This window comes from Condylostylus longicornis, unplaced genomic scaffold, assembly GCF_029603195.1.
Source record: "Condylostylus longicornis isolate FDR11 unplaced genomic scaffold, ASM2960319v2 ptg000010l, whole genome shotgun sequence".
Taxonomy (NCBI): Eukaryota; Metazoa; Arthropoda; class Insecta; order Diptera; family Dolichopodidae; genus Condylostylus; species Condylostylus longicornis.
The window spans coordinates 24,187,277-24,199,986 of NW_026577979.1; the positions used below are offsets into that span (position 1 = coordinate 24,187,277).

The window sequence follows — 12,710 nt, forward strand, 5'->3', positions numbered from 1 at the left end:
GTTATTAAAGCTTAATACCTTACAAATAGAGCTGTGGATGAAAATGACTTTGTCAGTTTTAATTTAGTTTTTAAGCAACCGCATTGCATACAATAAGGGAGGTGATACGATATCACCAAATTTGGATGTCGAGCTTTCTGTGGAAATCTTCATAGTAAGGGAACGTAAATAAACTATTTTTGGAGAGATATGGACGTGTTTGTGTGCATGTCTGCGCGTACACGCGTGTAGCTTAAGTTCAGCTGAACCGGTTTTGATGATATATATATGTCAGTTTATTTCAGCTGTGTCCCGGATTGATCAACTTTTAGAAACATCAGCGCTCGCAATCGAACCTAGGGGTTGATTTTATACTCTTTACCATATTTGTGGAACTAATTGATGGAATTCTTTGAAAGTTAATATTTGAGTAATTTGAGTGGCACAAAGCGAAACTCTGCTAAGAGCCAAATTCACATTTTTCAAGGAATGGTAACTTAAAGTATACATCCTTAATACAATCCTTAAAATTGTAAAAAATGTTCAAAACGTATTTTCATAATTTTCTGTACACCTCACTAAACAAGACAATATACATTGCGACCGGTTACTGCTCACCTCAGACTTTTTGTTTGCTCTATTTTAACTTTTCTTCTCCATATAGCTCAGCAGTTTTTTATACCCGTACGAAAGTATGTATAATACTAAATTTGTATGCATGTATACTAAATATGTCTTACCTTTTGTTATGCTAATAAGTAATGTGCTGAAATATAGAACCCTATTTAAATTGGATAAGATTGAAGTACTTGTTTGGGTAGCTGCCGTACAACTTCACAGTTTATTTGGCCATATCACAGATATTGTAGAAGCTATAGTATTGAATTCTCGCGCAAGCGAATATATTATTAGGGCGAATTATAATATTATTAGATATCATGAGCACTCGTGATAGCTGCCATACAATTTCAAAAGTTATTTGGCCATATCATAGAAAATACTGAAATAAATTAATATGGTAATATGGCAACTTAAAGTCATAATCTGTCCCATAGTCACCTACGGCATATTTACTCGCATATACGATAACAAATTCGTACGAGTGTCGCAGAGGTGATACGGTCAACTCTATGAGATATGATTTTTTTTAAATAAAAATACATTAGAATGATGTTTATGGATAATTTTTATTTTATTTTTTTCTTTTCTTTCATTTTCTACCGACGGTATTGCGTGTATGCAATAGGTAGGTTATGTGATGGCAACAAATTTTGCATATCGAGTTTTCGGTGGGAATGCACTTCTCCATGGTAGAGAAGTGTAAGTAAACTATTTTTAGCAACCTGACAATTTAGCGGCATAATTTTATTATTTTTATGGGCAACAGATGTGGACGTCCTGCTATTATAGTAAAATAAGTTTTTAATTGCTTGGTTTTGAACTTTTTGTAGCAAATTCATGTACTCACCCAACGCATTTCCACATATTTGTATATTGTAAATAGTTATACAGCATGAAATATAATGTAATAAAGTGTTATTTTGCCTTATATGGTATTTTGCTACCTCTTAATTTGAAGATCCCTGTTATTTCTCTTGTCTTTCGTGTTTGTTCAAGAAAATTGGGTTTTCGTAAGTCAAATTTTCATCTAGTATTACCCCTATACGAGTACTTCTAGTGTTTTACCATTTCCAATTGCTGAACGTTGTATATAATTAAATGAAGTCTTCTGGTTTTCTTTTGAAAATCATACATTTAGTTTTAGAAGTGCTAAGACTTAGTTTATGGCGAATCATTAAATTTCTTATAACATCCATGTCTTGTTGAATCAAGTATACTTAATATCAAGGTATGTTCATATGGAATGACGATATCATCTTCATACATGTAGATGCACTCGTTTAATTTTCAATCTAATGCTACTTATGTACATTGAGAATAATGTTGGTCCCAAAAAGCTACTTTGATTTACACCAAAGCTATTTTTTGCGATATTCCTTTTTATAACATTGCATTCAGCATAGTGAACTTGGCTTTCTAAGTAACTCTTAAACCATAAATATTCTTTTGCTTTGACACCATGTTCTAATAATATTTTTAACACAATCTTCCGATCAACAGTTTTTTGGATATCAAAAAAAATAGTAATAATCTTCTTTTTTTATCGATACAGGATTGAATTTTAGGTACAACGTCACATAAAGCAGGGTTGGTAATTAATTGCTTTTTAAAGCCATACTGTTGTGTATTCAGCAAATAATTTGATTTTTTTTAGTGATCCGATGGTTGTTCCTTTCTTGATTGCTTTTGTTCAGTCTCTATCGCTTTGCTAACCACTGAAGATATTGCAATTGGCCTAAAGTTTTTAGGTCCTGCAATACCGCTAGTGTTTTTAGGCACTGATACCACTTTAAATATTTTTAATATATCAGGTATAATAATGAAATATTTTCTTCTAATAATGAGTGTTTTTCTATATGACTATTTTCATTAAATCATTAGCTAATTTCTCCTTACATTTTTTAAGAAATGCTGTTGACAGGTTATCACGTCCACTTAAATTAGAATTCGACATAATTGTAATTAATTTTAACGTTTCATTGCAAATAATCGGTTTAAATTGAAAATCATTAAAAGAATCATTAGTTCTAATTTTAGGCAAATAATGCGTTTCTACAAATGATTTTGACATATTTTCACCAACCTCAGCATAGATATTGTTGATTTCATTAATTTTTTTTAATATTACCTACTTCCAAATAATCATCATTGAGGTTCAATACAATATTAATTTTTATTTCAAGAGACGCCGGGTTTGAAATATGTTTTTATACCAGTAATTTTTCTATAAGTAAATTGCACATTCGAGGTCAACCCATGGAGCTAAATATATTTTTCCACTACATTTCTTAGTTTTAAAGACAGAAGTGCCTTCAATTATTTTATTGCATTTAGATATTAAATCTATTGTGAATTGATTTTTATCATTTGGGGAGATGTTTTTTTTGTTGTCAATTCCTTTTTAATAATGTCATAGTTAATTTTTTTATAAATCAACTGTTCATTTACTAGTTTACAAAATCAAGATTGGGGAGTTCAACAAATTTGACAAATGCACCTCAGAAGACGGATTACCAATTAAAACATGGCCAAGGCATGATCCCGAAGAAGGTGTCGCTATTTCATCTTGACAAATAGTGTAACCAATCGATTCTAATATTATTTTGTAAGCAAATATATATCGATTCATTTTACTTATCTATCTTAAATCAAGATATCAAAATGTTATTCAAACTTTTCAAAGAAGCGGCCAATGTGCTCAAAACAATTGAGCTCTGTTAGCTTGTAGAACACGGAAACATCATATTGGCGATATTCAAAAGTTAGATTTATGCTAACAATGTTATTGAACTCATCGCAAAATTTCTCATTCTTAGTATGGATTAGCCCCTTATGCACAAACACAGCTACACCACAACTCTAGTTTGTTTCTGAGAAATTATTGGCGCTTTATAATTTTTTATTTTAAATTTTTAAAACAACCTTTTCCATCAAGTATCAAATATTCATATAATTTTAATATGTGAATAATACATTTGAATTTATCTAAGATATAATCGATTTTATGTTTGCATTAACAATTTGAGTGAATTCTTTTTTTATTTTAACTTCAAAAATATCTTGTAGGTTGGTTTTTAAATGGATATTTCAGGGCAAAGAGAATGGTATATTATTGAACATTTAGGATTTTTTCATCAGTAACAAGTATAACCCTGCTTTTGGAAGGTTTTCTAATAAATAATTTGCCCTCTTTTACTTATGTAAACTCAATTATTTTACGTTTTTTCAAATCATGAACTTTTTTATAAAGTATTTATTAAAGTCTTTTATTACAGAAAATGTAATTTTCATTTCAATTTTGTTTCTTTGAAGTTCTAATTTCAGTTTCTACGTATTGTTTAATTTCATTAACTTCATTTTAGAATTTTTTGAAAGCTGATTTAGTGAAATTGATTTTTAATATAAGCTGAGGTTTTTTAGCTACTGATTCCTTTTCCTCATCATTATAAGGTGTAATACTTTGGTTTTTTTTATGTTCTTGCCTGAGTGTCATTTACCATATTGATTGATATGCCTATCCTATATATCCTATTTTGCCTAACCGCTGTGCATTATTTACAAAACCAAATTTTGCTCGAATCAAATACATAATTTTTGATGACTTCAATATCTAATCCAGAACAAACGTTACAAACCCATTTTCCATACAGACCATCGCTTATTATTTCTGAAATTAATCTTCTTATTACACTGATTACAAATATTGTTACCCGAGATTTTCACCATTCGAATTTTTTTGTTGTATTCTTTACTGAATCATCCTGTATATTAAGCAAAATAAATTGTTTAAATTTTTAAATTAAAATTGTGTTTTACTATAAAAATTAATAAAATTTTATTCATAAAATGAATTTATAAAAAACGAAATAAATAAATAACATTGAAGTCGTATTGAAGTTGTACTATATCGTTAGGAAGGACGGACGAATGGACAGACGGACAAAGCTAAATCGGCTCAGAACTCGACGCTGATGATAAAACACTTGAGACCTCCACAACTACAATACCAAAACGGCACTACACATAAGATTACATCCAAATATCAATTTAAAGCAATTGCAACCGATCTACAACTCTGATATCAAACTACCCAACGAGTTACAAGCGGACATAAAAACCTTAGCTGCGGTAAATTTTAAAAGAAAGTGTAAGAAGTTAAAGATAGGCTACTACGAGCCAATATAATATAATATGAGCATAAATATATTATATGTATACGTATTTATGTATATATATTTTTTTTATATCAAAATTTAGAATTAATTAACATTAATTATTAGACAATGTTTCTTTTTACATTCTTAGTTGGACATTAACATTTCATTGAATTTATTAGTTGATATTATTTTTCTTATTTCTATCTTTTCTTGCCTTAATTCTTGTTAAATCTTTTGTTAAATTTTTGCAATAAATTTTTTTTTATTTTGCAAAAAAAAAAAAACAAAAAATAAAGTTGGGTTAAGCCAATGATTTGTGCTCTAGCAGTTTTCCCTTCAACAAGTGATAAACACAGTCTATGCAAACTTACTACACTATTAAAATGTTTTTCAATCATAAACGAAACTATTTCTAGGATTGCATATATTTAGGATGAACGATTTATGCAGCCTTTGAAATAAAGCAAAAATTAATTTAAAGTGTGGTTTACATAATGCTCGATTTTAAGGGTTAATTGCGTGAGTTAAGAAAAATAATTATATTTTTTAATTTCATGGATTTTACCGTTAGCTTTTTGCGTTTATAGAAATTTGAAAAATTTTGTGGTTTCGGAAATATAAAGCGTCAAAAATTCAAATTTTACAAATTTCGAGAACTGATAACCTGAGAGGGGGTGGAGATGGAATTATTTATTAGTGCCTAAAAGCTGCTAAAATTTTAGGCTCCCACAACCAGCGGTCTAGAAGAAAAACAACAAAATTAATGTTGTTTTAGAAAAAAAACGGATTTCAGATAACAGTAAATTTGAACGGCCACTATGTTTTTTTAAAGTTTAACTATAGTATGCCACGACAGGAGAAGCAAGCAAAATTTGAAAAATGCTAATGGTTGCACTGCAATAAGTAGTTAAAAAATGGAATTTTTAGGGTTTTGGGGGGGTATAACTTTTAGAGGTTGGGAGATAGGTAAAAATTTTGTTCTACAGAAATAAGTTTCTAAGTGCTTATTAAAACTAATAAGCACTTTTTTTCAAAAAATTATTGGAAAAGTGCTAAAAAGAAAAGGTTCTTTTTAAAAGGAAGTAAATATTTGTACCTTTTTGTTACACTCTTCACGAGCCAATGTTTTCGGGGAGTATAACTTTTAGAGGTTGGGAGATAGGTAAAAATTTTGTTCTACAGAAATAAGTTTCTAAGTGCTTATTAAAACTAATAAGCACTTTTTTTCAAAAAATTATTGGAAAAGTGCTAAAAAGAAAAAGGTTCTTTTTAAAAGGAAGTAAATATTTGTACCTTTTTGTTACACTCTTCACGAGCCAATGATCTCATTCAAGACAATCAAAATAAAATAAATAGTTTTGCTAAATCAAACAGTTACTCAATAACATATTTTTACGTTTTGTTTTATAAAACTCTCCGTTGATCAATTGTTTTTATACTTATAAATCTTAATGTTGGCCATGTTTTTTGTTTACTTCAAAAAGGTCTAATTTGAATAATGCATATTTCTGCGACATAAACAGTTTTTATTAATTCACATTTGCCAACTGTTTATAAGGTCTCTAAAAACTTTTTTTTAAATACTTAAAAAAAAGGAATCTTTCTTTTTTTTAATTAATAATTCAATTCTTTTTTATTTTTACTACTTACTTAGTTTAAAGAAGGGGTGCGGTTTATATCACAGCTACATTAAGCCTGATTTAGATTTCTGTTCCCTTAAATAAGTTGACTGCATAAAATTTGGTTTATGCTTTGGTTGCCAATGGTAAATAATACACAAGTTGTAAATTGTTGAATCTTTCAACAAATATGATTTATTTTATCTTAACATAATTGTAATTTATTATGTTTTTTGTAAACACGATCTTTCTAAATTTACTTCTCAAACCCGTATAAATAAAATGATAACTTTACTTTTTTAACTAGTGGATTTACTTCTATAATTTGATACATTAAATGTCAAAATTAAAATAGAAATTATAATTTATGAAATAGTAACAGTGTAATTAAAAAATTATCACCTGCAAAAATGTTTTTTTAGTTTATCTTAATATTATTAGATGTCGATATAGAACCCTTGAAATCTTAACATGTTATAACATAATTATATAATATATGATTATAAATACTTTCATGAAATTTCATGTTATTTCATTACAGATTGAAAGTCAAAAATGAAGCAAATTAACGTTTCAGTTGTGGGTTTATCCGGAACTGAAAAGGAAAAAGGTCAAATGGGTGTTGGAAAATCATGTTTATGTAATCGATTTATACATCCATTAACAGATGATTATTTCATCGACCACATATCGGTACTCAGTCAGGTAAGAAAATTTTACATATTAAAAAAAATATATACATACGTATGTACATGTATATAACTATATACATAATATGTATGTAATTAATTTTTTTTTTGTGACATTAAATTTAAAGTAAATACATATTTTTCAAACTTTGTTTTTAAGGGCGGTTAAGGGCGGTTAAATTTTACTTAAATAGTTTTTATATAATACATGAACGTTACAAATCACTTCGTAATTTTATATTACGTTTGTGTTATGCTTTATATTATATTAGACATCAAATTAATAAACCAGCAGCCTCAAATTGATTCTTTGAATACAATGTTTCCTTCTTTCTTATATAGATGCATGTCCGCAAATTTGATTTTAAAGCTTCTACAACCTCAAAGATGGAATTCTGAAATTATGTATATATAAACAAGTCGTGTGTCATTGCAATATTTTAGATTTGCAGATTTGTACAACGGAGGCGAACAGAACAGTGCATCGCGACCACGTATAAGGAGCTATTGGGCGCCCTCCTTCCGAGTGGGGGACAAGCCCTACAACACACGGTCAAGACCCACCCTCCTAAACACAAGCAACTTGTGGTAACCGGGGGACCGTAACTCCGCCGCCGCTAAAACAAAACCCCCCAGCACGTCTCCCCTTCTATGAGCAAGAGCATCACATCCCATCCTCCCAACAGAATCTGCAAATGTCCTCATTTTCCAGGCCCAGCCAACTGAGATATCCCCTAAGTCTGCATTAAAACGTCGATCAGGATTCTCACCTGATTCTTGTCCATTCCTTTAATTTTCTTAAATCGCTTCTTGTCATAGTCTCCCAGGAGCTCCTTGGCTTTCCGCAGCTCCGCAAGACTTGCCCAGCACTCCGATCGCCTTCTTTCCGGTTCCTTCCTCAATTCCCAACGGATAGTATGTGGTTCGATTCCGCAGAAGCTCTCCGGCCCAAGAAGAGGTGTGTTTGCCCCCCTCTCACCAGCGCATTAGCGACCTCATTTCCTTCCACGCCCACATGGTCCGGCACCCAACACAATGGGACCCCTTTGCGCCTACCTAACTCATTGAGCTTCTCAAAACAGCCCCATACTGTCGCAGAGGATACTGAAAACGAGTTCAGCGCTCTGATCGCAGCCCGGCTATCCGACGTAATCAGTATCATTATCATTTTTATCTATTTATGCTATGTAGTAGTGAAAGCATTGGTTATCACAGATAATGAACGCTTGCACTATTATATATGACATAATGTATTGTTAAGTACAATATTATATAACATCATTTACTGTTTTCATATTTTTTAAATGAATTGCCTGTACTACATACTATTTTTGCCATATTTTCAGTTATTTTACTATAGTAATGTTTGATATTATTTAATTTTATGAACTTCTCGTCATCATCACAGTTAAAACCTTAATATTCTTCACGTTTTTCTCTTCAATTATGTCAGCCTATTTAGCCAGCTTTCGTGTTCTGTTTTTATATATCAATCATCAGAATTTTTTGTTATGCCCGTAATTTTTCTTTTTTAACAATGCCACTATCATCATCTATCCACCGTTTCGAAAATCTATTGTCTATTCTTTTCTTCATTTTAATTGTCGAATCCTTGTTTTTTGCTGTTTTTTACTGTTATTTCCAGTTTGAGTACCCGACTCGAACATATAAACATCAATCAATGATCCGAAATATTGTAGTTTATGCTAGATATATTTATTTTTATTTTAATATCGTTTGCCATGACATGTATTAGACACGTCTTAGACATAGAGTCCTGTGGGCTTATTGCTACATAAGTAAAATCTGCTAGAATCAATAACGTCTTTGTATCCTTTTACAAGTTCTTTTATTTCATTTGTTATGTCAGTGTCAAAGTTTCCAACAATTATAGCCTTGGTATTGTTGTCCATATGGAAGGCAAAAGAAAGAATTATTCTAGAGATTCTTGTGATAGTGCGCTGTATATTATCATATTGTTATACTTTTTACTTTGTACTATGATTTCCCCTATTGTCTTTGTTCCGTACATTTCTCACAGACCAAGATTATTTCGTCGATTTCCATAAGTTTTTTAAATTCTTCAATTTATAAGTTTGTGCATGTTTGTGCTTATCTGCTTCTTAAAATTAATTTTGCGGGAACCACATATCTTTTTTTGCTTTGCAATTGTTGTAATTTTTTCTAATTTATTTGTATAATTATGTTTACTAAATTTTTTTTAAAAACGTCAGATTATTATTTTGGCGGATACAATTGTAGACAAAATGAAATACCCCAGCACATCAAATAATATCAAATAATACAAAAAAGTTTTTATATTACAAATTGAAAGTGCGTGCTTACGTTCATTTGTATTTTATACCCAAATATTTTTACCGACCGTATTGTGTATACAATAGGTAGGTATGTGATGGCAACAAATTTTGCATATCTAGTTTTCGGTGGGAATGTAAGTAAACTATTCGTCTGTCGGTCTGTGTGTGTACGCGTGTATCTCAAGTTCTGCTAAACCGATTTTGATGAAACTTTATATGTAAGTTTATTTCGACCATGGCACGGATTGATCAACTTTTCAGCGGGACTGTTTTACATTTTTGACCATTTTAAAGAAACTATTCAATCGATTTGTTTGAAATTTCATATATAAGATTCGCTCGACCGTCCGCGAAAACTCCTAACTCTTGGAAGAAATCAAGTGTCAGCAACTAGACGTTTATTACGGGCCAAATATACATTTTTGCATATATAAAGAGAAATAATCAACCGATTTAATTGAAATTTAATATTTGAATTCTTCGTATTAAAACAATGAATATATAAATTTTTTAGAAAGACCAGGGTTCGAAAACTGATCTGCGGGCCGATTTTACATTTTTCACCATATCTACGGAACGAATTGATGTAATTTCTTGAAATTTGATATTTGAGTTCTGGTTGTCACCGAAACTAACTGGCGAGCATTTCAGGGAATTCGGGTAGCACAAAGCAAAATTTTACTAAGAGTCAAATTTACATTTTTCTATGTATGTTAACTATAAGCTTACATATGTTATAAAAATTGGAAAGAAGTATGTAACAGACATTTTTATAATATTCTGTAACATGTTCACTTAACTAGACAATACACATTGCGGTCGGTTATATGCTGATCACATCAGATTTTTTTATTTTCATCTTTTTCTCTTTTTTCGTTAATAATTATGATTTGATAAGTAAGTAACACACTCACATGTGCTAACCTAATCTGTGTTGTAATTTAAGTACTATTACTATTATAAATGACATCTATTTCTTCAGTTAATTTTTATTTTTTAAATTAAATAAAATTAAATTATTAAAACTTTAGTAGACCCATTGTAATCAAATTTGAATGGTGCTAAAGTATCAATCCAAAACACTGCGAAACACCCTCGAATGGCATTACAAAACAAGAAGAAAAAATTTAATTAGAACACAAGTGCATACAGAGAAAAATATTGGCTGCTAGGTCGTAGGCTTAAATTGTCAGCATATAACGAGGCGATGATATATCACCAAATAATGAAGGTTATGTTCAAATATGGTACTCGTATACAACTATGAGGTTGCTCTCAAAACTTTCCAGAACATGGTGCTTTCTAATATGATGCTCTCTGGAATGTAAGCAATAGTGACATTTATAGGGGTTTTCTGTCACTGGAATAGGGAACTGTGCCGTTAAAAAGGGTGTGCCTGAACTTGCATGTGAATATTGGGATTTTCGACTTATAGAAGAGGTAGTGTTATTTATAAGTACTATAAAACATAATGAAGAATACAACATAGGAGTGAAGAAGTACAATGTGTTATGATTAAAAATAAGCCTACTAAACAGAACTTAAATGGTGATCAACTGAAATGTAATATAAAGACAAATATTTTAAGGGACCCTAACTGCAAATGAAAATAGGTTTTTATTATACGATTAAAGTATGAAGGTTTGGGTTCCAGAATCACCTGAACTAGGTAGAAAACTAAGAAAAACTATACAGAAATTAAAATATCGCCATCATTGTACTGGCAAAACGATTTATTGACCTACAGATGCCAAAAAAAAATGCATATTCAAAAGAACTTCATTAAATATTTTTCTTTTTGTTTCATCTGATTTGTCATTTAAAGTCATTCATAGGTGTTTTGCAGTGTTTTGGATTGATACCTTAGCACCAGAGGGTCTACCAAAAAATTTTATTTACTAGACCCTACTATATTTATTTATTTATTCAATTATTTATTGCCAGGATGTTTTAGATTGTACATTTTTACTACAAATATTTTAAGAGTTCATACATTTTTAGTATTTACAACTTTGTAATTTTTGTTTCTAAAGACTAAGATTTTTTGATTAATCTTAACTTAAAGGAAAAACGGCAAGAAAAAACCTTTTGAAAATTTTCAGATAAAAAACTTAAAAATAAATTTTTTCCTATATATAAAACCTAGATTATTTTTAAACTAATTTTTTGAAGTACCTATAGCTATTAATTAACCCTATATTTGTCTAATATTACTATTCTACTAATTCTCTTATTAAAGGATTGCTAGAATTGTAACACGACTCCTGGAAGATAGACAACATTTTATCCATTTGCTCGAAAACAGAACCATTTTGACCATTTCGTGCAATCTTCGAGTCGAAAAATAAAAAGGTTTATTTAGAATTAATTTCAAAATTTTATTAATATCCCGATTTAAAAAGTAATTTTTTATCGAGATGGATCCCTAGATAGGTGATATGATCCCTTTCCCATTCTATCTGGTTTCCATCCAAGGTAAGAGCACGTTTCGGGAGAAAACGTTGTTTTCTTCTCCTAGTGAAGAAAATAGCCTTGGTATTCGAGCCATTAATCTTTATTTTGCACCTGAGAAGGAAATTTCTTATTTCTAGAAATCCATTTTCAAGATTATTTATTATTTCAGTGGGATCCTTGGAGGCTGTCAATAAAGCCGTATCATCCACATAGAGTCCTAGCCTACAGTTTTGTGGTTTCGGCATGTCAACTACAAAAATGTTGTAAAGTAATGGAGATAACGCTGAACCCTGGGGCACTCCGGCGGTGATATTTGTTGTCACAGACTTTGTAGCTCGTAATCTGACTGAAAAAGATCTACTAGATAAAAAATTCAATATTATTTTGACGATGTATGATGGAAATCCCATTATGAAGAGCTTATGTATTAAACCATCGTGCCATACAGAATCTAATGCCTTTTCGATGTCAAGTGTGATCATTCCAATTGAATTTTTCATTTCAAGCTCAGATTTTATAATGTCCCTAATTCTGCAAACTTGATGAGATGTTAAATGGTTTTTTTCTAAATCCGAATTGCTCATCAGGCAGAAAATTTGTTCGAATTACACTTCGCTCAAGACGTTGCTTAATGATTTTTTCAAAATTTTTTCCTACAGTATTCAAAAGACTAATTGGGCGATATCCTTCTACTTGGGTTTGATTCTTACCTTTCTTTGGGACACAGATTACTATGGCATCTTTCCATATTTTAGGGAAACATCCTAATTCCAGACAGCTTTTGAAAATTTTGGTCAAAAATTTATAGCTTGTCCTTGGCAAGTTCTTCAATACAATGTTTGGTATACCTTTGTTGCTCTTTTGATCTTCAAT

General features: G+C 30.4%; 1 protein-coding gene across 7 annotated transcripts in view; it reads left to right on the forward strand.

The window, feature by feature from the left end:
- The window catches only part of LOC129619172 (rho GTPase-activating protein 190), a 71,163-nt gene that overhangs the window by 33,720 nt on the left and 24,733 nt on the right, over positions 1-12,710 (forward strand). For all 7 annotated transcript variants that reach the window (XM_055534288.1, XM_055534289.1, XM_055534290.1 and 4 more), the window contains exon 2: positions 6,918-7,081. In XM_055534288.1, the coding sequence (XP_055390263.1) occupies positions 6,932-7,081 (150 nt within the window). In that variant the 5' untranslated portion in view covers positions 6,918-6,931. The remainder of the gene's footprint in view (positions 1-6,917; positions 7,082-12,710) is intronic.